Here is a 16,020-nt window from a genome sequence, read left to right as displayed (position 1 = left end):
TTCTAGTAACCTTTGACATGATGTCAGTTAAGGTCCTTAAATTTTTCTTCTACTTCAATTATATCTATTTCAAAATACACTGTCTGCCCTACATACTGGTTCTGATGTCTTACAGAATTGTGTGCATTTTAACAATGATCAGAGTCTAAACTTTGCCAAAGCCCTTCTTTTTGTATATTGGCCAAAGTTTTCTAAAACATGTTTTCATATCACCAGTATCACAGTCATTCCTTAACTGTGATTAATCATATTAAGCATGGGTAGGTACACACACTACTAGGAATTGCATTAGAATTTCATGAAACTGCTAAAACTCTTCCCACACAAAGATTGAACCATTACTCCAGGTCTACATTCATTGCACACAATGTTCCACAGAGGAATTCGACCAAGTTAGACCATAAGCAACTTGAATGCAAATGTATCATTGTGTATAAAATATACACTCTTATAAGTTTCTCTGTATGCTCTCCTGTCACCACCAAGGAATGCAGCCTCTTGGAATAGGTGTTTTGGGTTCTTTCAGACATTATCATTCCCTTTGTTCATCTATATGACTTGTTTTCTGTTTAAATGGCAAACATTTAGGGAAGATAAACATCTTCTTTCCGGTTTCAGTCATCGCTATACTTTCTGAGATTACTGGTTTTAACCGAATGGAAATAACTTTCACTAAAGCCCTTGGTTGTCATGAAGAGCAGGACAAGCCTCGTACAACCTTAAATGTAATGTATGATTAATTCATATTAACTTTAACAATTATCCTATCTTCTTCTTCCAGGCTTCTTGAGCACAGGGGATCAGGCTGCCAAAGGAAACTACGGGCTCCTTGACCTCATCCAGGCCCTCAGATGGACCAGCGAGAACATTGGGTTCTTTGGTGGTGACCCCTTGCGAATCACCGTGTTTGGATCAGGCGCTGGGGGTTCATGTGTCAATCTGCTGACTTTATCCCATTATTCTGAAGGTAACCGTTGGAGCAATTCAACCAAAGGTATTATGCAGGTTGCAAATTTTGACAATTTTGGTGTCTGCATGCCACCACCATCAGTACTACGTGATGCTCTGTATCTTCTTCTTTGTTCCAACTGAGTGTTAGGTTGGGCTTGATAACTGTTTAGAGCTGTTTCTTTAGCCTTTCTGTGCATGTGTAAGTTTCTGTCAGACTCTTTTCTCTGTTTTCCCTGGAGCTGGGTAAGATGCTTTTTCAAATTCACTTCAGAATGCTGAACGTTGTAGTCATTTTTTTTTTTCATTTTCAAAGGTTTGATTTGAAGGAAAAATCAGACAAAGACTTTCAACACTCTGTCCTTTCTGCTTATTCTGTAGGCAAAATTAAGTTGTGTAAATGTAGGAACATAGACACTTGAAGATTTTCAGTAGTTTGCATGCGTGATCCAAAATTGTCAAAGCGTTGAGGTCACTGGCAGAGCCTTTGATTACACAGAAAAATATGTTTGATTTTGTGGTTTTCTATTTTTAGCTCGAGTTTGTTGTTTTGCTTTGGTTTGTTTTGGTTTGCTTTGTTTTCTCCTAAAGCTTGGCAAAGCAGTAATGGAGCACTAGCCTGCTTTACTACACAAAATATTTTTTCCTTTTTCCCATTTTCTGGCTTTAAGTACTTTGCCTTAAGTGCTGTCATCTTTGTGTCCAGACATTCAGTCACTCATTACAATTACATTACCAACAGGATTGCAGTTCCATTATTAACTAGAGAGCTATTTGAAGAACTTCAGAGTGAATATTTTCTATTATTTATATGTAATAAAGAAGAAAACAAAATATTCATCAACAGAGATCATCTGTGATTTTCTGCCTCCTAATTGTCATTGTATGTGTGAGGAACACAAGTTATTCACTGTTAAATGGAATTCATAGAGAATCTAAGTTTCCAGAAATAAAATATTTATTTTTGTAGTTTGGATTTATAAGTATATGAGTGAAGTGGTGGCTTATTTATGTGAATGCCACTGTATGAAGAAGTTAGCATCAGCATAGGCTCTGGAAATAAGAGATACTGGTGTTTGAAAGTCATTTTGTCAAGGGTGCAGGGAACTGAGCTCTGTCCTCTATAATAGTGGATACTCTGTGCTCTTAACACATTTTTAGTTATCAAAAATATGTTTGGCATTCCAAGAGAACATTCAATCGTTTTTCAGCACATTACATTTTATATAGATGCAACTTATTGGTATGGCTTATGTAGCATCTCACTTAATGGTAGAAATATTCTTATTTTGAATAACATGACAGAAATGAAACATTTTAAATTAAGTAGACATGTTGGTCTGCAATAAAATTGCCTACTTTGAAGTGATTAAGTTCCTTAATTAAGCAGATGAGATTCTCCCAGTCTTAGTATAAGATAAGTTAAGTTAGCTTTGGTAAACTCTACAGACCTCTTGGAGTCATTTGAACAAGCATAGACCCAATGCCAGCACCAGCCAGAAGTGTAAGAGTACTGAATAAAGGAAGCAATCAGTTTGTCACATGTTCACACTTGAGAAGACAGTAAGTAAGTAGTGGCAAATGGTTCAGCAAACAGCCGAGAGTGTCACATTCTGTTACACACTCTAAGGAAATATATATATGAATGACTGGAGACATGTGTTTGAGTTTGATCTAGTTTGAATCATCTCTCAAGAGGTGCCTGGTGCTACCAGGAAGGGCATAGACAATTTTGTGAAATTCTCAGTCTCCCCCAAGACAGACCTGGATTTTAAAGACTAGAAACCCAATGAACAGCTCCATGTTGTTCAGGATTGCAGCTTCCCAGAGTCAACACCTCTTGCATAAACTTAAAGCCCCCTCACTAATGAGGGAAAAAATGACTTCCTAGGATCATTCAGTCACCATGCTTCAGGTGATATTTAACAGGAAGTATCATCTATTTTGGGTATATTTAATGTCACTAAGTGCTTGAGATAGGAGTGAATATTATTTTTAAATGACCAAGTTTATTTTAGTCATAAATATTTTAATTAGCAAAATATTCTTATGCTCAAATATCAAGAGTTTCTACATGTTACATTGCCAAAATGGCTATAGATTTCTTTGGTGAACTTTGTCTTACCAAAGCCAAGTCTATTCAGAAAACAACAGAAAATATCAACATTGTTTGACCTTTGAGTGTTTCTATACTTATCTAGAAAATATAATTAATACACATAAATACATATGCATTTTAGAGAGAACTCTGGAACCAATTCATACATGATTTCTGAACATTTGTGTAAAGCACTACTTTGCCCTTAAAATATATAAATGATTGAACATGTTTTTAAAATGAAGAAGCACTTACCCAAATCTGGAAGTGGATACTAAAAACAAATTCTTAAATAATATTAATAACCTATATTTTAAAAACACTGCTATAAGAAAGTACTCTAGTGATTCAACTGTATTTGTAAACTTGAACAGCATGCATCTGTTATCAAACTGAACATATATATGGAGTTATAATTAATAGCCCTTAAATGAGTCAAGTCAAGGGCACTGGCCCATATATGTGTCGTGTTTTATCATAAAATACAGCAGCACACATTCAACAGTAGAAAAGATTTAATTACATCCTGCACAGTCTTCCTGATGATGCTTTCCCTCTAACTTAATGAAGACACTTCTTTGGTTATGTCTTCTTCAGAGTATTCATCATATAATATTTGGTATAGAAATCTGAAAGCAGTATGTCTTAAGTTATATTCTGTTTTGTGTGATGTCAAGGCCATCCCCAGGGTATTGACAAGTCCCAGTCCTGGTATCTGTATGAGGCTCAAACAAGCATATTTTCAAATAAAATTAGGTTAAAGCAAACATTACACATTCATTTATACTGAAGACAGATATTTGGCCAAATTGAAGAAATATTGGAAATAGACAATACAGAATCTGTTGAGAGGCAAAGGAGAGAATCAATTCCATTCTGATAATGTTAATTTTCAAGTATAATGCACATTAAATAAATATTTGAGACCTTCAAATACGTATGCTTTCTAACTTTACTTTTTCTCTTTACTGCATCTTTGAGACCACAAAACTTAGAATTTCAAGTCAAGTCAAATTACACTTAAATTATAAGATCTTCACAGATTTCTCTGGTATTTTATACCCTGGGGATGACTTTATGTACCTTCTCTTAGACAGTATGTATCTATTTCTTCAATTGTACTTGGGATTTTATATACATGTCTAAAATATTGGATGTTAATTTGGGACAATAACACTCTTCAACGATCATCTGAAACTCTCTGTTGATTTTCCCATAGGACTTTTTCAACGAGCAATAGCTCAGAGTGGAACAGCCCTTTCCAGCTGGGCTGTTAGTTTCCAGCCTGCAAAATACGCTAGAATTCTAGCCACAAAAGTTGGCTGCAATGTGTCAGATACAGTAGAGTTAGTAGAATGCCTGCAGAAGAAGCCTTACAAAGAACTTGTTGATCAAGATGTTCAACCAGCCCGATACCACATAGCCTTTGGACCTGTGATCGATGGTGATGTAATACCAGATGACCCTCAGATACTGATGGAACAAGGAGAGTTCCTCAATTATGATATCATGTTAGGAGTTAACCAAGGGGAAGGGTTGAAGTTTGTGGAAAACATAGTAGATAGTGATGATGGTGTATCAGCCAGTGATTTTGACTTTGCTGTCTCTAATTTTGTTGATAATTTATATGGATATCCTGAAGGCAAAGATGTTTTGAGAGAAACCATTAAATTCATGTATACTGACTGGGCTGATCGCCATAATCCTGAAACTAGAAGGAAGACATTGTTGGCTTTGTTTACAGACCATCAGTGGGTAGCACCCGCTGTGGCTACAGCAGACCTTCACTCGAACTTTGGCTCACCTACATACTTCTATGCCTTTTATCATCATTGCCAAACAGACCAAGTTCCAGCTTGGGCTGATGCAGCTCATGGGGATGAGGTTCCCTATGTATTGGGAATCCCCATGATTGGCCCTACAGAGTTATTTCCTTGCAATTTCTCCAAGAATGATGTGATGTTGAGTGCTGTAGTAATGACATACTGGACGAATTTTGCTAAAACCGGGTATGTACCTAAGGGAAGTACTATGTCCTAATTGTAATAAAAATACTTCTTTAAGTATTCTTGAATAGCATATACATATTCTTAAATAGTTGAATGTATTATTGTTTGTTATTTGTTTTGTGATACTGGGGATTGAAACAAGTGCGCTGAACATTCTTGGACACATACTCCATCACTATGCTACGTTTCTAGTCCAAAGTAATAGATCAAAACACAGTAGCATATTAACCTCTTATAGTAAACATTCATTCTGTATTTTCTGTTTTAGACAGTTATTACATTACTAGTTCTACCTTGTCCAAGTTTATTAAGATGGACTAGTATTCCTATTGCACTGATCCATGACAATATTATTTTGGCTTCTGAGGTGCATAGGCCATAGCATCATTGTTCTCAATGACAAACTTTGTGTCCTAAAGCTTTCTAGTTCATAATACTATATGCATTTTAACATTCTTCTTGGAATCCATGTATCTTACTGTACACAGAAGGGACCCGGGGTTCCAGAAGCTTCATACAAACACTTCTATGTAGGGTACGTAAGCACTGTGATGATGTACCTTTTCAGGTGCTGATCCCAAGTCATGAATTTATATTTTGACGCCATTTCTCTTGCACTGCCACTGAGATCAGTCAAATTTATGAAGCAAATATTAAATTTTTAAACTTTTTTTCACTATGATCAGTGTATTTGTGTATGTTGTTGTTGTTTGTGTGTGTGTGTGTGTGTGTATGTGTAGGTGTGCATGTGTGCACACTTATGCACTTATGATGCATTGATGGGAATATGAACTATGTGTACTTGCAGAAGTTTGAGGACAACTTTGGTAGAGTTGATGCTTTCCTTTTGCACTGATATTGATTCTAGAGATTGAACTCATACTGGCAGGCTTGTCCAGCAAACACATCCACTGCTGAGCCATTTTTCTGGACCTAAAATAATTAAAAGCACTTTGAGTAAATGCTAGTTCTTCTCTAAATGAACAGGGAACAAGAAAGTGAAACTAACCAGATTCATATTATTACTGAGATGATTTTGTTTAACTTAAATTTCTAAGTAGGGTCAAGTTAATGTTAAAACATAATTTAATGTTTTCCTTCGTCAACTCTTTGATTAGGCATTAAGCACAGTATTTTGACTAAGAAAAAGAATGCATAAAATATAATGTGTCCTCATCGATTCTTTCTTGTTTTTCTACTCTTTTTCCTAGTGACCCAAATCAACCAGTTCCTCAAGACACAAAATTCATTCATACCAAACCCAACCGCTTTGAAGAAGTAGCATGGACCAGATATTCCCAGAAAGACCAACTTTATCTCCATATTGGATTAAAACCGAGAGTTAAAGAACATTACAGAGCCAATAAGGTAAATCTCTGGTTGGAGCTGGTACCTCATCTGCATAATCTCAATGACATTTCTCAGTATACCTCGACAACAACTAAAGTGCCATCAACAGACATCACTCTCAGACCTACAAGGAAAAATTCCACTCCAGTCACATCAGCCTTTCCCACTGCCAAGCAGGATGATCCCAAACAACAACCAAGTCCCTTCTCGGTAGATCAAAGGGACTACTCCACAGAGCTAAGTGTCACAATCGCAGTGGGAGCCTCTCTGCTGTTTCTGAACATCTTGGCTTTTGCAGCCCTATACTACAAGAAAGACAAGAGGAGACATGATGTCCACCGGAGGTGCAGCCCTCAGCGCACCACGACCAACGACCTAACCCATGCTCCAGAAGAGGAAATTATGTCTCTCCAAATGAAGCACACTGACTTGGATCACGAGTGTGAGTCCATCCATCCACATGAGGTGGTTCTTCGGACCGCCTGCCCCCCAGATTATACTCTTGCTATGAGGAGGTCACCGGATGATGTTCCTTTAATGACACCTAACACCATCACAATGATTCCCAACACTATACCAGGGATTCAGCCCTTACATACATTCAACACATTTACTGGAGGACAGAATAATACACTGCCCCACCCCCACCCTCACCCCCATTCACATTCAACAACCAGGGTATAGCCAGATGAGAGAGACAAACTGATTTTTTTTTCTGATGGAGTGCAGTAAAAGATTATTGGAAGATTCCTTGGCTTTCAACTTGGAAGACTCTCACTATTTAAATAAGGAGGAATATTGTGTGAATATACATATCAAGAACTTTGGGGGTTTTGAAAAAAATGAATTGTATATAGATATACACACAAATCAACTTTAAAAAAAGCAAATTCCAATTGCTAGAAGCAATGGTTCTGAATGATACTTTTTCATTCACTTTCAAGAATTAATTTGTTGAAGATTTAAGTTACATAATGGAGTTAGGCATGTGGATCGCCAAACAGGAAAGTACTGTGTCTCAATACTTTAAAAAACAACAACAACAACAACAACAACAACAACAACAACAACAAACGAAAACAAAAATAAAATCTACTATGAATATGCACAAGGGACACACCAATGGAATGTCAGATAATTTCGTCAGTTTTCATTTGGAGCCCTTTAATTGTGTAGACCATATTTACTTAAGTACACAGAACACCTATGCTGTTAATGGCACAGCAGAAGCTCATGCTGAAAATTGCCAGTAAAACACAGAAGTTTAAAGACTGGCAGGTACAACATTATCACATAAGTGCTGTCAGTACTAAGTCGTGGGGATCAAGGAGACTGGATATTTTTAGCACGATGTGCATGATAATTTATATGCTTGGTGGCTGTGCTGCTGATTAAGCCGTAATTAAAATTCTTCTCATCCCATTGGAGTTTTTAATAGGAGCTTCCTCCATCAATTGGCAGAAACTAAAGAAGATCTTATAAGGGGCAAAAGTAATTACAATAAAATAATTTGCAGTAGTTTCGATCATAGAGGGAATAGTTATTAAAGTCTTGGGAGAAACTAGAGGTATAGTGGTGAATACTCGCTGATATGAATCCCAGAAAAAAATTTCTATGAGTTTAATATTCTCTTCATTCCCTTCTACGTAGTTTATAGAACTACAACTCTAATTGGACATGTGTTAGCTGCGGAGTTATAAATTTCTGTGGGTTTGTTACTCTGAAGTTTGTTCCTTTCGGTAACAGTCTTACAAGGTGTAAGGACGCCCCAATAGTACCACTCTGATTACAGTTCTCAGTCGATTGATTTACTCATGTAGCATGACAAAATGTTTACTACTAAGAATTCAACAGAAAGCTCAGTCCCTCTTCACATTGCTTCTTTCTCGCTGAGGGTCACTTGAATTTACTCATGAGATCTCAGTAGAGGAACAACTTAGGTGCAGAACCTGGGAGAGTCAACAGCTGGAGGGTTTGTCTTTCACATATGTGCAGTTTCAAATGAATTCTCAAAGACCACAGGAATCTCTGAATCCCCTGTTGTTTACCAGTAACATCAGTATATCACAGACCTTTCCAAATGTTTGTATATGTAATCAGATGTACATTTATATTAAAAAATCAATGAGATGGACTTAAAGAGCACATCCTGATCAATGATTTCTCTCTTATCTGTACTATATTTCTATTAGACTAAAGTTATGTGATTTTTTTTTACCTTTTTTCAGATGACTAGCAATTTTGATAGTTTGTAAGATAACGCAAAGGACTTTCTCTGACTAACTGCAGTAACTGAAACCTTTCTTTCCAGCTACCCTTTTTCAAGAATTGAAAGCTTATTATACAAAAGAAAACACTTGTATACTACTTGGTGGGAAGGACGTTGTGTATCTTGACCACATCTGTGGTCCTTGGGTGAAATAAAGATAATATGGATAATGGCAATTAGTCAAATGCTAAGAGACCTGATCTTTGCTCATTAAAGAGCTAAAAATGTTTATTGCTGTTTTGTCTTTTATTTTGCTTTTACAACAAAGAAATGAAATGAAAAGAAAGAAATTTAAAATAAAAGAAACAAGATTGTCTTGGAGTCATTTTTCTAGAAGAGTTGGGTTTTGGAAGGCATATAGGCAACTTCAGAGAATAAAACTGAGCATGGAGACTCCTGGAACTTTAGTACTAACTTAGAACCAGGAACTCATAGAAAATGGTACCTATGTAATTTTAAGTACTCCTTCCCCAAGACTTCTTACAAACATGGCGATCACTGTTTTCACTTAAAAACAAAAGTTCTGATGTTGCTCACCAGGGGAAACCTCTATTGGAAATGTAGAAAAGAAGGGACATTATTTCATCAAAATATCTGTTCAAAATATAGGAGTGGTTAGCCTAACATATATTAAAAAAATTCTTCAAGAGAATTGAAAAGTGCTAAAAAAGATGCTGAGTTAGTATTAAAAGATAAAAAGAAAACTACTTCAAGAAATTTATTTGATTTTACCTTCTACTCCAAAGTACTAAACATCAATAAATTTAAGTATTGCACCATTTAAAAATACAATTCTCTGCATTTTTACATACATAAGCAAAGTCTTCAAAATCCAGAGTAGTCTACTTTGCCATTGATAAGTGAGATGCTCATACCTTAGAGAGTGTGCTACAACTGACAATGAACATAGAGAACTATGTAGCCTCTGAAACACTGTTTAATGTCAAACTGTCTTTTACTATATTAAGAAGACAAGACAAGAAATAAAGGTGACAACAAAATTCACTGTGAGTGAATGCTTTCATACTCACCAATTACTTCACTTGGAAAAATCATTCTATTAGGTTATAGTGGTTGCTCTGTTTCTATCTAAGCATGAAAACTTGCTATGCCTTTCTAACATCTACTTTTTGACAGTACAATTCCTCCTTCATATTAATTTAGGGAAATATTTAAGAAAATAATGTTTAACCTGATTGTTTTCTGAAAGAGAAGGAAGACAAAGCAGTCAGATTTTAGGGCTGCCCTCTTGGGGTTATGGCAAAAGTGTTTGAGTCAATGTGAGGAGCTAGTCTAGTTTGCTTTAAGGACTCTGCCTTCCTAAACATGAAATCATGTCTTGCACAATCAGAACTAACAACTGTTTATAAACTGAAATATAATTTTCAAATGAAAGCAAAAATTTGGCATTTTGATTTGATTTTATCAAATGTGTTTGGATTGTGTTTATCTAGAAGATAATATCCTGTTAGGGGAAAAGGGTAATACTAAAGTTAATAAATATTGTAGCAGTATTTATTAGTAAAGAATATCTTGATTGAAATTAAACAGCAACAAAGATAAGATTCTTAGAATTCATACTGAGTCAAGCTAAAATAAATTTTTGCTGTTTTAATTTTACATATTCTGCCAACATTTATCAAAGATTTATGATGACTTCGACATGAACTTGGGAATATTGAAATGACAGATTTAATGCTTTTAAATGCTATTGAAATGTTGAATATGGATCAAATCTAATTTACTATAGATGTTTAATAAATGTGATGAAGCACCAGGGTTCGATTCTCAGATCTGAAAATATAAAAAAGGAAAAAAAGACAAAATAATAAATTTGATCACTAACTTTTGTGTAATATAAACTATAATTTTTGAATTACCCAAGTTTCCCATTTGGAGAAAATTTTTAGCTCAAAGCAGAAATTATTTCATTCATTTTAAGTTTAAGAGTTGATCTGGAACATACTTTAATGCACACCTTCAGGTACATATTAAAGGCATACAATGTAAACATTAAGAAAAATTCCCAAACACATGTGATATTAAATAGCCAAAGTCCACAGTGCACAGCAGTACCTCTGTTACAGAAGTGTAATGCCAGATCTCAATTTTTATATCTGTACTTATAACACCAGTGGTTTCACCTTCTGGTACAGTTGATGTAAATGCATATGAACCTCCAGGAAACAGAGAGTGGTGCAGGTGTTCTTAGCTTTATAGGCATCAGAGTTTCAGAAACAATGCAGTCTTTTCTTTGGCAGGTCTCCTTGAAGTATTTTCACAGGAACAAATAATGAATGGAATCCCTAGGAAGCTGTCAAAAACCATGGCAGTCCTCTTGTAATTTTGTTTACTTCTTAGTGATTGGTTCAAGCTTCTGGCCTTTTATTTCAAGTAATTAGTTGTTATACACTATCACTCTTTAATGTGAGTGAATATTTGATAATTTTGTTATCCTTGCTTCAAAATAAATCTAATTAATGGGGACTTCCTAGTGAGATTTGTTATTATTAAGATAATTATCTTGCCAAGCTTACTGTTGGAGCAGTTGTCATAGTCTTTTAGTCAATATAGTAATGGAATGTCTCCAATAGCCTTCTACTTCTCCATTACCTGACATGCCAACAACACAAACTTCAGATTTTCATCAAAATTCTAAGCTCACTACTCATGTGATAGATTGGGCTAACTTGATTCATTCATATAAATTATGAATTGGGTTTATTCTAGCAGTTAGTTGCATTTTCACTTAGGCCAAAAATCAATTCAATTTGTTTAGCGCTACAGAAAACACAGACTGGAAAATCCATCTGCAGTTCTTAACTGCTTTCTCTTTTTGGTATTTTGTTTAGAAAGCATCATTTTGATTTGAAATTTATAGCTGCCAATAATGTCATTTAGAAGATTAAATAGAGTGGCTAAGGTATTAATTGTCAATAATGGAGGTTTATTGGGAAGTCCTGGGTTGAATTTGATTTTTTTTTTTCCGGAGCTGGGGACCGAACCCAGGGCCTTGCGCTTGCTAGGCAAGCGCTCTACCACTGAGCTAAATCCCCAACCCTGAATTTGATTTTTCAAAGAAGTTCAAAGATCCCCCAGAAAAGTATGAGGTCTTTTTTTGAATAAATGTTAATTATTTTGGCATCTGATTTTAATGGTGCTTAAAATGGAAACCTTACAATTCTAAGAGACTTTAATCTTTTTCCAGAATCAGAGGTGGTGGTGCATACCTTTCATCCCAGTAGTTGGCATGCAAAGGTAGGCATATGTCCATGAGTACAAGGCCAACTCAAGTCTACATGGCCAGCTAGTATTACATGGTAATACCTTGTCTCTCAAAAACATTTCAACTAAGCACAATTATAATAGAAGGAGGTAATTACTATGAATGAACACACATTTGAAACATAACATAATTTTTATCTAGTTATCAATTGTATCATATATGGTATTCATACTCTGTATATAATGTGTCTTATAATATACATAGCATACATACCTTTCAGATGCCTATCCTCTAAATATGTACCAATGAAGCAGGACTTAGTCCTCTGCAAAACAGCAAGCCAAACCTCTTGTTTTCTAATTTAAATTGATAGCTATTGATAACTATTGATGATTTAAGGAAAGTTGTAAGTTTCCAAGTACAAAAAAATCAGCCGCTGAATTTCAAACAAAGAGATCTTCTCTAAACGGCATTTCCAGAACTTATGGTTGTTATGTGGTATAATTAAAAAAAATTAGTGGTTTGTTTTGTTTTGTTTTGTTTTTTTATCTTTCCTTCCCTGAGGTCACACTGGTCAGCAAATCAATGGGAATGTGCTATTTCATCAGGTTGACACCACTTGACCTTGTTTGAACACCCACATCTCTCATTAAAAATGTATTTGTAGTTATGAATAAATAAGTCCATGGATTCTAAGTTATTGGCTGTTTTAAAAAAACAGGAAATTTTGTCTTTGTTTGGCACACGCTTTCAAAAATGTACCTTTGCAACATCATCCTATTATTCACAGATGCAAGAAACATTTTAACTTCTTGGAAACAAGGATGTTTATGGTCTATTTAGTACTTGGTGAGTTCAGAGAAACAGATTGAATAGTAGAGTTTGAGTACTTGGAGTTTGCCTGATAGGAAAATAGACAAGTAAAAGCAAAGATTTCCAAGAAAGACCAGAAAGTAAGAAGAAGGAACAGTCTTCAAATTTTAAAGTAATGATTTTTCCAAATAATCTTTTATTTAATGTGCCTGCCTGAATGCGTATCAGTGTGTGGGCGTCCGATTCACTGGAACTAGAGATACAAACAATTATGAGTATCCCACTTGTGTACTGGGATTTGAACCCAGGTCCTCTGGAAGAGCAGACAGTGCTTGTAAGCACTGAGCCATCTCTCCAGCACCAAGTAAGCTCAATCCTTGATACATGTCCTCAAATGTTTTGAGAACCAAGCAAAAATGAGGATATAAAATATTTGTAATTTTTTATTATCTACTCAGATTGGATTTTGGAAGTGGAGATTCATGAGACAATTGTGTTTCATCTGTATGAACCAAGACAAGGGTAAAAACTCAAGGTAGAAATCACAGAATCCCACTAAGGTGAGGTTTAACTTTCAATATTTCCAAATTGTCATCTAAAAATACTGACCTTGTCTGGAGGTTTCTAGGGCTATCTAATACACATCTAAGAGTGTCACTTTTTAAACAAAAGTGATGGTTACAGGGTTTGATGTATTTGATATGATTATATTTTAATCTACATTTTTATATTTTCTTATACTTAACTGAATGATTTTTTCTGAGATTCATAAATTTCTAAATACATTCCATAAATTTTCATGTAGAAACAGCATATTCCAGTGAAATGGTGTTATTTTAAGTGCTTCCTTCTGCCCTAGTTCTGGAGAGCTGCCTTGATGATTTTCAGGCTAAACCATTTCTGTCCTGAAAAAAACTGCATTTCCTTGTAAGAGCATCCTTCCTCTCCACAATGACAGGTTTCCTTAACAGCTATTAGACCTTCTATTTCTGTCACTTCTCTAGTTACTCTTTACACCTCCTTCTCCAATGGTGTTGAATTTAGGGGAAGAAAGCCTTAAAATTACATTTAATGGACATTAGCTTCCTCTTTTCTCAGCGCACTTAGAAGCCAGTGAATACCACTCAACAATGACAAGTATAAACCATTCACTTCTTCAGTAAACAATCTCCATCTTCCCTTATTTCTTCAGCAAATCATGTTTATCATGCTAGACAACCAGCGAGGTGCTGTATTCTGGGTCCAGTTCTGGGGTCTACTAACATACCGTTATTATTGAGCTTAGAATAAATTTAAGCACTAGGACTGATTGAGATCATTTTTTGTGCTATTCAGTATATTAAAGTATCGCCTGTTTTCTCCATTTTGTATTTATCAAAATAGTAGAGTAGTACTTCTGGGTTTCACTACATCACCCACTAATTTTTTCTGCAAAAGTCTGTCAATCAAGGTGGATGATGGTAAATTTTTCCATCTTACTACTTAGGCCAATTCTGGAGCCATACTCTAAGACTGAGGAAAGTGGCATGTCCCGGTTAAACTTTACCTCATTTACTCCTGCCAGAACCTTTTGCTCAGCCTTGGTCCTAGCTTGTAGTTGTGAACTCTTGCCATTAGCCATATACCATGAGTTTAGAATTCTAAACCAGTGACCACATTTTTCAACATTGCTCTTATATGTATGTAGAATATTTGTTCTTCTCACAGCTATAAAAACACCATGACCCAACTTGTTTGTAAAAATTAGAAAACAGATGTCTAATCTTCCATGAATCATTCTTCAGAATAAACATCCTCATTCATTAAAAACAAAAACAAAAAATCAAAAAAAAACCAACCAAACAAACAAACAAACCAAAAAAAAAAAAACCCAAACACCTAAATCCTTTATCATTTTACCACTTCAATCACTGTTCTTCAAATGCATTCTCAATCCTTGTGTGTTAAGCAGTATAGAGTCATAGGGTTGTGCATAAATAAACATGCTTTTGTATAGTTTATCTCAGTTCAGTGTAGCCACTGCCACTTTCTCAACTGCCCATTTAGTAATCGTTGATGGTGTGCCTGTTGGAATAAACTTATAACATCTATAATTGAGATGGAGACTTGCTCCTTAAAATTTTTACATTTGTGCTGCTAATCAAATTCTACCATATGTTGATAGTCAAAATAATACACTTGATCATTTGAAATTTTCAGGATATTTAGAACTCAGATCTCAGAGTAATATAGTGATAAATGTCACCTTTCTTTTACCTACACATTAGAAAACAACAAATACACACACACACACACACACACACACACACACACACACACCTAACTAAACTAACAGAAAATAAACCAAAATACAAAAACTATTATGTAGAAGCATGCTGAAAACAAAGACCTGGAAGGGAGCAGCCATAGTGATGATACTACAATATTCAGGACTCATCATTAATTAATCAGTTAATAGTTTCCAGTTCTGTGACACACTTGGAGCAAAGTAGTGCTCAGCTCCTTCAAAATATTTTATGGTGTGCTTATTTTCTCAGTCCTTATATTTTTTGATAAATGTTACTCTAATGCCTTGCAAATAAGAAAATTATATACCAAAATTAACTAGACCCAAAGACCACAACTTAAGGAACTTGTATACATTAGAAGTGCCCTTCCGGGGGAAGCTGTGAAGTATCACATTGGGTTGTTCACTCTCAGTACTGAATCTCTTTATTCATGTGCTTACCACTAACCCATTCGTTAGACAGTTACTGAGGTCCTGATCTACAAACAAATGCATGTGTCCATGATGGGTGATTGAGCAAACCATAGACCCTGTTCTCATGTGCCTAGCACCCAACTTATTGTCTTTGTGTCTATACAAATAGCCCAGGAGATATTATCAGATTCATTCCATGAACTACTTACTTTCATTTAAAATACTTATTTTATATCAATGTTGTCCATGAAAAGAGACTTCGGATACTTTTTCTGGATTTTCACTTTGGGATTTCTATGTTGCTAGCATTAAATCATAGATCATAATATAGAATTTTAACACTAATCACCAGTAATAATTAAAGTATTGACTTCAACTAGTTCAGTGTATGTTTCATGCTTAGAAAGCATCTCAATCTGTTGCCCTGCCTAGCCTGAAACTCGCCTGTCTCTCCCTTGGCCCCCTGAATGCCAGTGCAACATATTCTTGAAATAGGATAGTTTAATATATGATGAAGAGGCTGAGAGTGTAGCTAAGTGGCACAACATAAATAGTAGGCAAGGAAGCCTTGAGTTCAAATCTAAACCTAGGAGAGAGAGAGAGAGA

General features: G+C 35.4%; 1 protein-coding gene across 23 annotated transcripts in view; it reads left to right on the top strand.

Annotated features, from left to right (window-relative positions):
- The window catches only part of Nlgn1 (neuroligin 1), a 925,330-nt gene extending 916,342 nt beyond the window's left edge, over positions 1–8,988 (top strand). For 18 of the 23 annotated variants that reach the window (XM_063281164.1, XM_039101572.2, XM_039101573.2 and 15 more), the window contains 3 exons: positions 782–994; positions 4,266–5,055; positions 6,267–8,988. In XM_063281164.1, coding sequence (XP_063137234.1) covers positions 782–994; positions 4,266–5,055; positions 6,267–7,089 — 1,826 coding nt within the window. In that variant the 3' untranslated portion in view covers positions 7,090–8,988. The remainder of the gene's footprint in view (positions 1–781; positions 995–4,265; positions 5,056–6,266) is intronic. The other 5 variants (XM_063281160.1, XM_063281165.1, XM_017590590.3 and 2 more) reach the window with 2 other exon arrangements.
- The last annotated feature ends 7,032 nt before the right edge of the window (positions 8,989–16,020 follow it).

This window comes from Rattus norvegicus, chromosome 2 (assembly GCF_036323735.1).
Source record: "Rattus norvegicus strain BN/NHsdMcwi chromosome 2, GRCr8, whole genome shotgun sequence".
Classification (NCBI taxonomy): domain Eukaryota; kingdom Metazoa; phylum Chordata; class Mammalia; order Rodentia; family Muridae; genus Rattus; species Rattus norvegicus.
Note: the sequence above shows the minus strand (reverse complement) of the source record. Positions and strands in the feature narration are given on the sequence as shown.